This window comes from Cetorhinus maximus, chromosome 8, assembly GCF_964194155.1.
Source record: "Cetorhinus maximus chromosome 8, sCetMax3.hap1.1, whole genome shotgun sequence".
Lineage (NCBI taxonomy): Eukaryota > Metazoa > Chordata > Chondrichthyes > Lamniformes > Cetorhinidae > Cetorhinus > Cetorhinus maximus.
The window spans coordinates 66,685,315-66,701,579 of record NC_135886.1 but is presented as its reverse complement, the minus strand read 5'-3'; the positions used below and the strand labels follow the sequence as shown (position 1 = coordinate 66,701,579).

At 42.2% G+C, this 16,265-nt stretch overlaps 1 protein-coding gene across 2 annotated transcripts in view; it reads left to right on the top strand.

Annotated features, from left to right (window-relative positions):
* The window catches only part of gdpd2 (glycerophosphodiester phosphodiesterase domain containing 2), a 162,843-nt gene that overhangs the window by 26,261 nt on the left and 120,317 nt on the right, over nucleotides 1-16,265 (top strand). The window contains exons 1-2 of one of the 2 annotated variants that reach the window (XM_078546235.1): nucleotides 10,106-10,236; nucleotides 11,675-11,818. In XM_078546235.1, coding sequence (XP_078402361.1) covers nucleotides 10,234-10,236; nucleotides 11,675-11,818 — 147 coding nt within the window. In that variant the 5' untranslated portion in view covers nucleotides 10,106-10,233. Of the gene's footprint in view, nucleotides 1-10,105; nucleotides 10,237-11,674; nucleotides 11,819-16,265 lie in introns of those variants that run through there. The other variant, XM_078546236.1, reaches the window with a different exon arrangement.

Here is a 16,265-nt window from a genome sequence, read left to right as displayed (position 1 = left end):
GAACAATTTCTCCTTAAACTTGTCTCACTTCCTCCAAATAAAAGGTGTGGCTATGGGTACCCGCATGGGGCCCAGTAATGCCTGTCTCTCTTCCATCCTCACCCCCTTTTTAAATCCCCTTTTTCAATATTCATTTTCATTTTTTAATTTTTATTTTTTATCCATGTTTTTATTTTATTTTCATTTTTATTCATTGTTTTATCCCCACCATTTATCCTATTTTCAATCTTTTTCCCACCACCGTCCCCTCCCCCCACCCCACCCCCACAAGAGCCATCTGTCACTTGTTCATGTTGTTCTTTCCAATGTGTTTACCCTTGTCCTGCTATTATCACATTATGCTTTCTGACCTTAATGCCACCATCAGCACCTCCTTTAGCCAGTACCACTACCATTAACACCCCTTTGCCAAAGATGTCATGAACAAAAGGACAATCTCTCCTTTGCCCCCACCTATCGCTGGCCTTCTATCCAGCTTCATCTGCTCTACCCCCTTTAAACAGTATAAATTTCATCACATTTTTACTTTTCTTTAGCTCTGAATAAGAGTCACATGGACTTGAAACGTTAACTGTTTTTCACTCCACAGATGCTGTTATAGTTTTTCCAGCATTTTCTGTTTCTGTTTCAAATTTTCAGATTTCCAGCATCCGCAGTACTTTGCTTTTAACAGAGAGAAAGCATCCATGGAATGACAGGTCATCTCAGTTGAGGAATACACAGGAGTATTAAGCCTTTAGGAAACATAGGACTTATGAATAGCTAACAAACTGGGAGAAATGAGAGAGTTAAGGAAAAATGCAAAACATAAAAATCTGGTGTCAGGTATAAAATTGAAACAGGGATTGAAAATTCTGCAGTTAAGTGTTTGGGCCAGAGAGTTATAAGGGTGCCTAAAAGATTCAGGAAGTTGAGTGGGTGGAAGGGGTGAAATTCACCTTGAGCAGTATCGCAAATTGTCTAATCTTGAATCAGCAGCCTGTTTTACATAGCAGTATTGTAAAATTGGGTGCTAAAAATCTTGGGCTGAATTTTATCAACCCTCTAGGAATGGGCTGGGAGGCAGAGGAGCCCTTAAAATGGTGAGGGAAGTTAGGGGATTGATTGCCCACTGCCTTGCTGACACCATTGGCATCAAGGAAGGTGGAGGCATATCTTCCTACCTGGAGACCAACTGAGGCTATTAAGGGCCTCTTTCCACCATCACTGACATTTTACCAGTGGCTGGTGGGCCCCCAGTAAAACCTTATGGCCCGCTTGGGGATTTGGGGAACCAGGCACTCATGAAGAGCTGCTCCCTTCAGTGGCAAAGGTCACCTTTGTGGAAATAGTCACCTGCCTTCACCAACCACCCTTCTCTCATGTGGTGACTGACCCTCGAACCCACTTACCTTGTGAGGAGGTTGGCATTCTTTGTTTTTTGACAGCTAGAGTCCCATCAATGACCATTGCTTGGTGGCGTACTGAGACTAAAGAGCTGCTGGCCCTCTGGCCAAGCGCTCTTGTGGGTGGACTCCTGTCTTTTCAAGGGACAGGAATCCTGGTGCCAGGCAATTAATTGCCTAAGTGCCAAGAAATGCAATCTTGGGTCCCCTCAATAGCTTGGAGAAGTTTTCCCCCAGCTTTCTGACCCGTGCCAGGACTCCTGCTGTGCTGGCAATATTCAGCACCCTTAACCCTATATATAGCTAGAGAACATGTAGACAAGCACACCCAAAATGATATCTAACCTTAGAGTTCTTAGTTATCCAGGTGGTCAACAACAAGCAGTCTAATAAGCACATATTCTGTACTTCATTTAGAGGATATGTTTCCATACAAAAGGTTTTTTTTGCCCCTTGCTACATTTTCCAGAATTTATAATGTACTAATAAGAAACAGTGATTTGTGTGTTGTTGAAATTTATTAATAGTATGGTAGACTACTTTCTTGAGTCTTACTATATCAGTGAACTTTTCACAGCCTAGATATTATTGCTTGATCTTAGTCTGCTGTTTTGTCTCATTTATTTAAAACTGGTTGATGCCTCTTGTTAAAACTACAGAAGTGGAATGTTATGCAACTGCATAAATTGTTGCCAGTAATTTCTAGGCTTAAGTCTTAAAATGAATCACTAATAATGCAGTAGCGTAAAAAGTCCCTCATTATAGTAAATGTGACAAAGCATCAGAAGATAGCAGCCCACATTGTCTTTTTCATCTGTTATGTCTCTGCAAGACAGACAGAAAATGACCAGCTGGTCTATCAAGTCAGCTCCATTCAGTTTTGTTTCTCAGAGAGCAGAAGGGATGTAATCTCCTGTGAAAGGCAAAAAAACAGATGGAGAGAAGAAAAAAACTAAGCCATGTGATGGGAAAATAATTCTGGAAAATTGTTCTTCTGTCCCCAAGGCAATCAAAATGAGTTTTTAGAGATAAGTGACCATGAGGTATACCATGTAGGATACGCATCCTATCCACTTTTTTAATACAGTAATGTGAGTGTCCTCAGCTCTGTTTTGAACTCCTGAAGCAAATCTGCACTCTCTGCTTAAATTGGCAATTTCTTCCAAAGACCATCTGTGAAATAAAAACCACCTGACACCTAACCAAGTTTGATTCTTGTGCAACTTAGGTGCATGTCTATCTGTTCTCTCTAACTTATCAAGTTCAAAAAATAAATCCATATCATTGATAAATAGATGCATGTTGCATTCCTGTCACCCTGAAGTCTAGGCTTTTCCAGAGTGAAAATACCCAGTACTCTCAGCCTATCATGATAAATTAATTTACACAGGTGCTAGATTCGGTGTACACTCTCAACTACATTCTTGGCTGCAAGAGTTCGACTGTTTACTTTGAAGAAATGTCAGAGAAAAATCGGGCATGTGATTGAAGTTTTTAAAATGATGAATAGATTAGATCTGACCCAACTGGATCATTTATTCATGATGCCTAGAGGCGACTCATAAAATAATTGGGTAAATTATTAGGTTAGATGTCAAAGTAGACTCCTCTGAAACGTGGAATACGTATGGATTAATTGGACACGCCTTTGTCCGCTCCGGGGTAGGAGGCGAGAGGAGAGGGGAGGGGAGGGGTCAGGAAAAAGGCGGTGAGACACATCAGACGCGGTGCTGCCAGCGGTGAAGTTTTCTGGGGGTGGATCCTAATGCGATTGGCTCTATGAGGCGGACAGACAATTTAAATAACTAAAGGCCCCATTCAGGACAATTTTGTCGGCAGCAGCCCACGCCACGTCAAGAGGCTCCCACATTCATGAGGGCAGCCTTGCTGCGGCTGTCTAGGGGGCTATTGGAAGGGCAGTGCCATCCGGGGTCGGGGGTGGGGCGGGAGTGCCTGCCCGCTTGCCTCCCGCCCCCCGATTTTACTTACCTCTCCGCCTCTTGATGTATCCGCGCTGCCTCCCCTGGTGGAGCTGCCAAGGCCGGCAGCAGCTACATCCTGCCTGCCCTCCTGAGTTGAACGGCGAGCCTGGGCGCAGCCAATTCGGTGGCTGCCCCTGGGGAGGTTACTGAGCCAGTGCCGATACTCGGAAGTGGCAGTTCAGGAGCCCATTTGGTCCTGTGGTAAACTCCTGTCCATTATAGTCATTTAAAAGTGAAAATGATGAGTTCCTGAGAAAGCATATGTTCTGTGCCCAAGTGCAGCTTTATTGGTTGGCATACATGGGACAGAAGAATAAAGTGTAATGGACTTTCGTTTGGAGTAGGTCTACGTCAGCCTCTTGTTGGTGCTTGCAATTTTACCCTCTGGATGCTAATCTTGAAACTCACCAAGAGTCAGATTTTGGTATGTGTTTCTTGTCTTTAAACCCAACACACCTTTACTGCTTCATGTTTCATGACAAAGCTTTGCAACAATAAGCTGCTTTTACAACAGCAGTTAAGTATATTCGGGGCAAGAGTAGGGCCCATTTGGAACCAAAGTGGCAATCTGTGTGAGGTGCCGGAAGACGTAGGTGAGGTTTTAAATGAGTACTTTGCATCTGTATTTACTATAGAGAAGGACAGTGAAGGTATAGAAATCAGGGAGGGGGACTGTGATATCCTTGAACAAATTAGCATTGAGAGGGAGGAGGTATTAGCGGTTTTAGCAGGCTTAAAAGTGGATAAATCCCCAGGCCCAGATGAGATGTATCCCAGGCTGCTGAGGGAGGCAAGGGAGGAGATTGCAGGGGCCCTGACATTAATTTTCAAATCCTATCTGGCCACAGGAGAGGTGCCAGAGGACTGCTAATATGGTACCATTATTCAAGAAAGGTGGTAGGGATTAACCAGGGAACTGTAGTCCTATTAGTCTAACATCAGTGGCAGGAAAACCTTTGGAAAAAATTCTGAGGGACAGAATTAATCTCCCTTGGAGAGGCAAGGATTAATCAAGGATATTCAGCATGGCTTTGTCAGGTGGAGATCATGTTTAACAAATTTGATTGAATTTTTTGAGGAGGTGACGAGGTGTGTAGATGAGGGTAGTGCAGTTGATGTAGTCTACATGAACTTCAGTAAGGCTTTTGACAAGGTCTCACATGGGAGACTGGGCAAGAAGGTAAGGGCCCATGGGATCCAGGGCAATTTGGCAAATTGGATCCAAAATTGGCTTAGTGGCAGAAGGCAGAGGGTGATGTTTGTACATGTTTTTGTGACTGGAAGCTATTGTCCAGTGGTATACCACAGGGTTTGGTCCTGGGTCCCTTGCTGTCTGTAGTGTACATTAATGATCTAGACATGAATGTAGGAGGTATGACCAGTAAGTTCGCAGATGACATGAAAATTGGTGGTATGGTAAATAGCGAGGAGGAAAGCCTTAGACTACAGGATGATATAGACAGGCTGGTCAGATAGGCAGAACAGTGGCAAATGGAATTTAACCCTGAAAAGTGTGACGTAATGCATTTTGGGAGGACTAATAAGGCAAGGGAGTACACGATGAATGATAGGATCCTAGGAAGTACAGAGGATCAGAGGGACCTTGGTGTGCATGTCCATAGACCCTTGAAGCAAGACAGGTAGACAAGGTGGTGAAGAAAGCATATGGCATACTTTATTAGTCGAGGCATTGAATACAAGAGCAGGGTGGTTATGATGGAGCTGTATAAAGCGTTAGTTAAGCCACATCTGGTGTATTTTGTGCAGTTCTGGTCGCCATACTATAGGAAGGATGTGATTGCACTGGAGATAGTGCAGAGGAGATTCACCAGGATGTTGCCTGGGCTGGAGCGTTTCTTCTATGAAGAAAGACTAGATAGGCTGGGGTTGTTTTCCTCGGAGAAAAGAAGGCTAAGGGGGGACCTGATTGAGGTATACAAAATTGACGGTCGTAGATAGGAAGAAACTTTTCCACTTAGTGAAGGGGTCAATAAGCAGGGGGAATAGATTTAAGATAAGGGGCAGAAGGTTTGAAGGGGATTTGAGGAAAATTCTTTTCACCCAGAGGGTGGGGGATATCTGGAACTCACTGCCTGAAAGAGTGGGAACCCTCACAACATTTAAGTAGTATTTAGATGAACACTTGAAATGCCATAGCATACAGGGCTAAGGGCCAAATGCTGGAACTGGGATTAGAGTATACAGGGGCTTGATGAACGACGCGGACATGATGGGCCGAATCTCTATGACTCTAAATCACTGAGCTGGGAATGACATCAGTTCTCATTAAAATAGTGTGCTTGTGAGTGGGTGTCTGTGTATATATACATTGCATGCAAGTGTGGGCATTTTGTGCATCTGTGTGCTTGAGTTGAAGTTTGCGAGCGTGTGGATGCAGATGCAGACATGTATGCATGCAAACTTAATAAACCAATCCTGAGCATAGTTATGGTAAGTTGAATCTACAGGCCAGAACCAATATACAGTGAGAATTAACAAAGGACTAATGTGTTTTTTATACTGCTGGTCTCTATAAACATAAGTTGCACCCTCCTTATAATTCCTAAATATTTTATGGGCTGAATTTTATTCCCCTGCCCCGCCCCATCAGCGTATTTTAAGGCAGGGGGGCTTGTAAAGTAAAACAGGTGCCTGTATGCTACCTTCCCACCCACCCCCCAACTTGTCTCCCATATTATGGTGGCTGGGCAAGACATCAGGCAGCCTGTCTGCCCTGGGGCCAATTAAGGCCCTTAAGTGGCCATTAATTGGCCACTTAAGTGCCTCATTCTGCCTCCGCCATTATAATACATGTGGTTCAGCTGTGGCTCAGTCCATAGCAGCCTCGCCTTTGAATCAGAAGGTTGTGGGTTCATGTCCCACTCCCGGAAACCGAGAACTGTGATTGTACTCAAAAGAGTTGCAATCTGTGACTGTTGATAACTCGAAAGAATTTATAATACATGTGGCAGGGGAACTCGGAAGGAAAGTGAAGAGCCCAGCAGCCTTCACTATGTGAGCTGCTGTTGGGTAGGAAGGGGGAGTATCTCCTTTAGTTGGTGGGTGGGTATTCCTGTGCCCATGGGAGGCATCCCTCTTTAAGCTTCCTCTTGGCCTCGAAAACAAGGCACCCCCAACCCCCTACTAAATTTGCAGATGACACCAAAATAGATGGGAAAGTAAGTTGCAATGAAGAAATAAGAAATTTACAAATGGATATGGACAGGTTAGGTGAATGGGCCAAAATTTGGCAGATGGAGTTTAACGTGGATAACTGTGAGGTTATCCATTTTGGTCGGAAGAATAAAAAGGTGACTTATTATTTAAATGGAGAGAAACTTCAGAATGCTTCAGTGCAGAGGGATCTGGATGTTCTTGTGCATGAATCGCTGAAAGCTAGTATACAGTACAGCAGGTAATAAGGAAGGCAAATGGAATTTTGGCATTTATTGCTAAAGGAATAGAGTATAAAAATAGGGAAGTTGCAACTGTGCAAGGCATTGGTGAGGCCGCACCTGGAGTACCATGCACAGTTTTGGTCCCCTTACTTGTGGAAGGATGTAGTTGCACTGGAGGTGGTTCAGACGAGGTTCACTAGATTGATTCCAGAAATGCGGAGCTTGTCTTATGAGAAGATTTTGAGCAGTTTAGGCCTATACTCACTAGAGTTTAGAAGGATAAGAGGAGATCCAATTGAGGTATATAAGATGCTAAAGGGGATAGACAAAGTAGACGTGGAGTGGATGTTTCCCCTTGTGGGGTATTCTAGAACAAGAGGCCATAGTTTTAGGCTAAGGGGTGGTAGATTTAAATCAGAGATGAGGAGGAATTACTTTTCTCAAAGGGTCATGAATCTGTGGAATTCACTGCCTCAGAGTGCAGTGGGTGCCAGGACGCTGAATAAATTAAAGGAGGAGATAGACAGATCTTTAATTATTATTGGTTTGAAAGGTTATGGGGAGAGGGCGGAAAATTGGAGTTGAGGCCAAAATGAGATCAGCCATGATCATATTGAATTGGGGGGCAGGCTCGAGAGGCTGAATTGTCTACTCCTGCTCCTAGTTCTTATGTACTCTGCTCACTGGGGTCTGCCAGACAGGTCTGTCCTATCAGCCTTCTTCAGGATCTGCTTTTAGTCCCAGCAGTGGCCACAACTCAACCCTGATGCTACTGGGACTAGAGAACTAGGGCAGGTCTTCCTCCCAGATGGGGGTGGAAATCCCACTCTGACTCAATTAAGGCAATCCCCAGCGCAATGTTGCTGCAGGGCAACTGGGTTTTGAGTGGATGGGCTGACCACAGAGTTTTCGGTCCAGGGGTGAGAGGGGGGAGGGGGTGGTGATGGCATGTGTAGGGAATGGGCCTGCCTCTAGAATCCAACCCTATGTTACTAATAGCCTCCAAATTTCATTATCCCGCTCAAGCGTGAAATAGGTCACATTCAATGCCATTCAGTGAGAACTATACAGGTCACATTAAATTTTATCAATTGTTTTTATTAATCTTGAGAACTTCAAAACCTCCCTTTTTCCAAAGAATACTGACCCCAAACTTCCCTCATAATACATTTCCTGATACCCAAAATAATCTTTTTTGCTTAACTTTACAACCTCTCAAAGCAATAATGTCTTTCCTGTGATTAGAGGACTAGGACTGAACACTGATTGTCCAGGTCAGAGTTCCAGCCTGGGTGAATTATATCTGCTGATGAAGGGAAACAGATTGGCAGTGGTATGGAAATGGTTGGCAAGTCCAAAATTATTTTATCTACATCCTGATGTAGGGGGGTCTTCCTAAGAAAGGTATACATTCTTAGTACCGCTGTGCACTTTACAACCAATGAAGTAATTTAAGTTGTATGGTAGGAAACATGGCAGGAAATTTGCACACAGCAAGGGCTCACAAACAGCGAGAAAAATGACCAGATAATCTGTTTTCCTGATTGTGGTTGAGGAATAAATATTGGCTAGGACACCAGGAAAACTCTCCTTCCACTGGTCAAATAGTGCCATAGGATCTTTTACATTCATCTGAGAGGGAAAATGGAGCCTCGGTTTAATATCTGAAAATTAGCATTGTTGACAGCATAGGACTTTCTCTGTGCTGTACTGTCAGATGAAATTTCGTGCTCAAATCTCTGGAATGGATTTTGAACACATGACAATCTGAATCAGAGGTAAGACCATTAAATAATCAAGGCAGATAGATTGTGTAACATCTACACAAGCAAAAATAGAGAATGCTGGAGATAATAAGTAATTCCAGTGAGTTATGCCTAGTGATAGTGAATTCCCACTGTCCTTGGGTTTTGACTTTTAATTTGGACAATATAGTTTAGGTCACCAGCTAACACAGGTACATTCCCTTCCCAGTGAACATCAACTTGCCTTGCTCGGTCTCTAACCACCATCCAAAAATTAACATAGTTCCTGTCGAAAAAAGAGACACGTCAAAGCTTTTCATCTTGCACTCATTAGGACACCGCAAGAATACCAATACAAGGGGAAAACAACTATTTGTACTACATTAGAAGAGAATTCGGATTGGTTGGCAAGTGGACTCTGATTGGTAGAGTTGTTGCCATGGAGAAGGCACCAATTGATGGTGACTGGCAGTTAACTGCACAGCATTGTTTGAAATTTAAACCAAGCAGCTTGACCCTGTCCTTGTATAATGCTATCTAAATATATAAATGGTACATATACCTCTCTGTACATTTCTGTCACTGCTGGAGAATCAGATATGTGAAAATTGTTTTTGTAATTCATTTTTCTCTAAATTTCTCATGTCCTATCTTGGAGGTCCTCACTTTTTTTGATTCTACAACTCTGTAAACATTGAATGTCATCCAGTAACAGCCCAAGTGGCCATTCTTTATTTTGGAGCTGTGATCAGCTCTTCATCTATCAACAATAACAATGCGGTCCCAATCCAACATTCATCAGTCGTGATGGAAGCGATCAGGAGAAACCCTCACTGGCTTTGCCCACCCAACTGCAGAGCAGCTGAGGCCAAATGATGTTTCCCTAATATCTGCACAGTTTATATCAGATAATTCAGCACACACCAAGGGTTGAAATTGGGATCTCTATAATCTCTTGTATGTATTGTTCAGCCATTTAAGGCATTGGTGAGCCATTGGGTAAATCAAAGTTGTTGCCAATTTTTTTTAAAGTTAAATTTATATTAACAATTGTATTTTCCCAATCCCACTGATGAAAAATTACATTGTGCAACCTAAAAATTTCTATGATTCACACATGAAAGGCTATTTCCTAATCCCTTTACCACATTGGAAAGAAATCTCAGACATGACATGTCTCATCAAGTATTCGCATGATGTGCCTAAAATCGTTTCAACATTAATCTGTTATTGACAGGCTCCAATTCTAGAATAATTGGAACTACATATGGCTTTAGGGTAGGGACACCTGTGCACGCAATATGTAGGTGGGGTGTAGGGTGTGGGGAGGGATGATGTAATATAAGACCTGCCCCTATTCTGAACACACAACAGGCAGGAGAATAGTTTTTCTATTGAGTTTGGCATGTAACTCGTGCCTGCCAGTGAGGCAGCAGTTCTTAAATGGCTGTAGCTTAAAATAAAAAGAAAAGTTGTGGTATAACAGAAAAGCAGATTCATTTGTTCACATCAGCTCAGTGAACACATGGGTGCAAATTGCTAAAGAGTAAAAATTGTTGCCCAAGGAGTTAAACAAAAGTAAAATGGCCATATTGAGGTTGAAGGTCACTGTCCTGTAAAAGCACAATGCTAGACAAATTAAGCGAGGTCACTAACCACATCAGTGCAGTTATTCCTGAGCAATGTCCATGGTTGCAAATGAACAACTATCAGAAGCATAGCAATGGTGAGTACATTCCTCATATTTTCACATTTTTCACATGACAGAGATCTAATTTGGGAACTGCTGCGAAGCACCATTTTAATTATTGGCTGTCACCCAATGCAGCTAATTGTGAAAACTTTACAAAAGTAAAATACTGTGGATGCTGAAAATCCGAAATAAAAACAGAAAATGCTGGAAATACTCTGCCAGTTAGGGGACATCTGTGGAGAAAGAAACAAAAGTAAAGTTTCAAGTCAATAATCTTTTAAACAAGCTGGAAAAAGTTAGAAATGTAATAAGTTATAAGCAAGTGATAGGGAGGTGCGTGGAAAAAGAATAGAAGTGAAGGCCTGTAATAGCATGGAAGACAGGAGAGATTAAATGACAAAAAGAGTTAAAGGCAAAGGGTGAAAGGGAGTAGCAACGGAACAAGTAAAGATATAAAAGGTGTGTCTAAAGGAGGCGTATATGGCAGAATGATGAACAGATGCCATCCAAAAGCAAAAGCAAAAGCAAGAAACGTGACTGCAAAACCCAAACCTGCAAAGAGGAAACAAAATCCAGGCCGAGATTACGGTCTAAAATTGCTGAATTCAATGAGTCTGGAAGGCTGTGAAGTGCCTAACTGAAGGATCAGGTGCTGTTCCTTGGGCTCACTTTAAGTTTCATTAGAACATTGCAGGAGGCCGAGGTCAGAGAGATCAGCATTAGAGCAAGGGGAAGAATTAAAATGACAGGTGACTAGAAGCTCGGGGTCATGCTTGCAGACTGAACGAAGGTATTCCGCAAAACAGTTAACCAATCTACGTTTGGTCTCCTCGGTGTACAGCAGACCGTATTGTGAGAAACAAATACAGTATACTAAACAAAAAAAAAATGCATGTACATCGCTGTTTCAACTGGAAGGAATGTTTGCAGCCTTGGGCAGTGAAGATAAAGGAGACAAAAGGGCAGGTGTTGAATCTTCTGCGCTTGCACGAAAAGGAGCTAGGGGAAGGGGGTGGGGCTGTTGGGGGTATTGAGGAATGGACCTGTCTGCGGCGGATGAGATAACCTTTCAGAATGCTGAAAGGAGAGAGGGTGACGTGTTTGGTGATATCATCATGCTGAAGATGGCAGAACTGGCAGAACTCTGTTAAATACGGAGGCTGGTTGGGTGGCAGGTGAGGACAAGGAGAACCTTATCGTGGCCTGCAAGCAAGGAGAAGGGGTGAGAGCAGAAGTACAGGAAATGGGATAGTCATGGTTGAGGACCCTGTTGATCAGTGTGATGGACTTGGGTGGTGGGTGGAGGAGTTGAATCCTTCACTGAGGATAAAGGAAGACATATCAAAAACATTGGTGATTGCATCTCATTCACTGTTCCTGATAATGCAGTCATTCTGTTCCATTTAAGAGATTGTGGAAATATGTTGTTCTGATATGTCTCATTATTTATTTATTTTTCTTTTTTCTGAAGGACTGTGCAGTTAATGCCTGTGAACTAGCGAGACTGATGATGGAAAGGCAGATGATATTTCAGTTGAAGAAATTTTGCTTAACTTGTATTACTGGCATTTATGGTTGCCAATGGAAAACGTATCCACCACAACCCAACAAAAAGGTACTATCCTGAGTTCTGTAGAGGACCATTAATGCTTAGCTTATATAAGGGAACCATTTTATGATTTTATTGCAAAGTGTGGGTTTAGATTGCTATGCTTTATTCTTCTAACGTGAGTTGCATGTCTCTGTGCCTCATTCTTTCCAAGAGTTGCATTTTGTGTGAAGAATTTCTAAGGCTTGCTGCACTAACTAGGGGACAGAACAGAACATAGGGACAGGAGTTGATCTTTCAGCCCCTCGATCCCTGTTGCACCATTCAGTGAAATCATGGTTAGACTGCATCCAAACTCTATCCACCCACCTAGGCTCCATATCTCTTTATATCCATGGCTAGCAAAAAAATCCATCCATCTCAGATTTTAAATTATTAATTGAGGTAGCACCCACTACTTTTTGTGGGAAAGAGCTCCACTCTACTACCACCTTTTGTTTGAAGAAGGATTTCCTAACTTCTTTACTGAATGGCCTGACTCTGATTTTAAGGTTATGTCCCCTTGTTCTAGACTCACAATGGTGGAAACATTTTTCTCCATCTAACCATTCAATTCCTTTCGAAATCGGGAACTCAGGAAAATTGCAATCACCAGGCAAGTGGCATTGAGCAAATTGTTGGAGCTGTGGACTGACAAATCCTCAGGTCCTGATGGACTTCATCCTAGGGTCTTAAAAGAAATGGCTAGTGAGATAGTTGATGCGTTGGTTTTAATTTTCCAGAATTCCCTAGATTGGGGGAAGGTTCCACTGTATTGGAAAATAGCAAATCTAACTCCTTTATTCAAAAAGGGAGGAACATAGAAAGCAGGAAACAACAGGCCAGTTAGCTTAACATTTGTCACAGGGAAAATGTTAGAAGCTATTATTAAAGATGTTATGGTTGGGCACTTTGAAAAATTCAAGGTAATTAGGCACAGTCAACATGATTTTGTGAAACGAAAATCTTGTATAGCCAATTTATTGAAGTTCTTTGAAGGAGTCACATGTGCTGTGGATAAAGGGATGTACTGTACTTAAATTTCCAGAAGGCATTTGATAAGGCCACATCAAAAGTTATTGTGGAAGATAAAAGCTCATGGTGTAGGGGGTAACATATTTGCATGGTAGAAGATTGGCTAGCTAACCAGACTTCCCAAAGCCTGTCCACCATCTACAAGGCACAAGTCAGGAGCGTGATGGAATACTCTCCACTTGCCTGGATGACTGTAGCTCCAACAACACTCAAGAAGCTTGACACCACCCAGGACAAAGCAGCCTTCTTGATTGGCACCACATCCACAAATATTCACTCCCTCCACCACTGATGCACAGTGGCAGCACTATGTACCACCTACAAGATGCAGTACAGGAACTGACCAAGGCTGCTTGTTACAGCAGCTTCCAAACCTATGATCACTACCATATAGAAGGACAAGGGCTGCAGATGCATGGGAACACCATCACCTGAAGTTCCCCTCCAAGCCACACACCATCCTGACTTGGAAATATATCACCGTTCCTTCACTGTCGCTGGGTCAAAATCCTGGAATTCCTTCCCTAGCAGCACTGTGGCTGTACCTACACCACCTCCACCTTCTCAAGGGCAATTAGTAATGGGCAATAAATGCTGGCCTAGCGAGCGATGCCAACATCCGATGAATGAATAAAAAATAAAGAAAGAGATTAGCCCATAAGTGGGTCTTTTTCTGGTTGGCAGGATGTAGCGAGTGGTGTGCCGCAGGGATCAGTGCTGGGGCCTCAACTTTTTATAATTTATATAAATGACTTGGATGAAGGCACCAAAAGTATGGTTGCTAAATTTGCTGATGTCACAAAGATAGGTTGGAAAGTAAGTTGTGAAGAGAACATAAGAAGACTGCATAGGGACATAGGTTAAGTGAGTGGGCAATAATCTGGCAAATGGAGTATAATGTGGGTAAACGTGAAATTTCTCATTTCGGTAGGAAGAATAAAAAACGAAGCATATTATCTAAATGGTGAGAGATTGCAGAGCTCTGAGATTCAGAGGGATCTGGGTGTCCTAGTGCATGGAGGTACGGCAAGTATTTAGGAAAGCTAATGGCATGTTATAGTTTATTGTGAGGGGAACTGAATACAAAAATAGGGAGGTTATGCTTCAGTTGTACAGGGCACTGGTGAAATCACATCTGGAGTACTGTGTACAGTATTGGTCTCCTTATTTAAGGAAGGATGTAAATGCATTAGAAGCAGTTCAGAGAAGGTTTACAAGACTAATACCAAGAATGGGCGGGTTGTCTTATGAGGGAAGGTTGGACAGGCTAGGTTTGTATCTACTGGAGTTTAGAAGAGTAAGAGGCGACTTGATTGAATCATATAAGATCCTGAGAGGTGGATGTGGAGAGGATGTTTCCTCTTGTGGGAGAATCTAGAACTAGGGGCCACTGTTTAAAAATAATCACTCATTTAAGACAGATGAGAATTTTTTTCTCTGAGGGTTGTGAGTCTTTGGAACTCAAAAGGCAGTGGAAGCAGAGTCTTTGAATATTTTTAAGGCAGAGCTAGATAGATTCTTAATAAGCAATGGGGTGAAAGATTATCGGGGGTAGGCAGGAATGTAGAGTTGAGGTTTCATTCAGATGAGCCATGATCTCTTATTGATGGTAGAGCAGGCTCGAAGGGCCAAGTGGCCTATTTCTGCTCCTAATCTGTATGTTCGTATAAAATCCTAAAGCATCAATCAAATCACCCCTTAACCATCTGTATTTCAGGGAATACAAGCCTAGCTTATGTAATCTCTTCTCATAAACTAATCCTTGGAGTCCTGGTAACATTCTGGTGAATCAGATTCCTGTCCTTCCAAGGCCAATATATACTTTCTAAGGGGGAAGATCCCAGAACTGTACATGGTACTCCAGATGTGGTCTAACCATGGCTTGGTCTCTACCAGTCACATATTAAGTTAAATGTTTTTATTAACAATGGGAGGTGTTTAACTGTCATTTTACCTGATGACAGTTTTGACCAAATCAATTAATTGGCTAAAGACTAGAATCTGGTAATGAGGATATCAGGAAGAGGCCGAAATGGATCATCCACTTGGCAGTTCAGTCTGAAGATGGTTGAGGATGGGAATGTGTGTAGAGCCGCCTCCTCTGGTTAGTTGTTGAATTGTCCGCCACTTTCATTGCTGGGTGTGGCAGGACTTCAATCTGTTCTAAAGCAAAATATTCCAGATGCTGGAAATCTGAAATAAGAACAAAAATGCTGGAAAAACAGGTCAGGCAGCATCTGTGGAGAGAAACAGACTTGACTTTTCAGGTCGATGACTTATCATCAATTCTGGCTCTGCTTGGTTGCACTGAGATTTTCTCAATGCCTCACTATAACCTTCTTAATAATAGATTCCAGCATTTTCCCTATGACAGATATTAGCTAACTGGCCCATAGTTTCCTGCTTTCTGTCTCCCTCCCCAGAATCTAGGGCATTTTGGAAAATTAAAACCAATGCATTTACTATCTCAGCAGCCACTTATTTTAAGACCCTAGGATGAAGTCCATCAGGACCTGGGGACTTGTCAGCTTTTAATTCTAATAGTTTTCTCAGTACTCTTTCCCTGGTAATTGTAATATTTTAAGTTCCTCCCTCCCTTTCACCTATTGATGCATACTTATTTCTGGAATGTTATTTGTGTCCTCTACAGTGAAGACAGATGCAAAATATCTGTTCAATTCACCCGCCATTTCCTTATTTTCCATTATTAATTTACCAGACTCGCTCTATAGCGGGCCAACGCTCCCTTTACTTTTTCATTTTTAAATACCCAAAGAAACTCTTACTATCTGTTTTATATCTCTAGCTAGCTTTCTCTTGTACTGTAGTTTCTCCCTCTTTTTTTTACCATTCTTTGCTGTTTTTTATAACCTGTCCAATCTTCTAAGCTACCACTCATCTTTGCAGAATTGTACACTTTTTTTTCAATTTGATATAACCTTTAACTTCCTCAGTTAGCCACGAATGGTGCATCCTTTCCCAGAGTCTTTCTTTCTCACTGAAATATATCTTTGCTGAGTGTTATGAAATATCTTCTTAAATATCTGCCACTGCATCTCTATTGACTTATCCCTTAACCTAATTTCCCAGTTCACTTTAGCCAGCTCTGTCTTCATACCCTCGAATTGCCCTTATTTAAGTTCAAAACACCAGTCTGAGAACCACTTTTCTCTCGCGCAAAATTCCATAATATTATGATAACTGCTACCTAAGGGTGTCTTTACTATGAGCTCATTAATTAATCCTGTCTCATTGCACATTACCAGATCTAGAATAGCCTGCTCTTTGGTTCGCTGCAGCACATGCTGCTCTTAAGAAAATGTCCTGAAAATACTATGAGCTCATCTTCCAGGTTACCTTTGACAATTCACCCAATCTATATGAGGATTAAAATCACCTATGATCATCACCATATCTTTCTCACAAGCCCCCATTATTT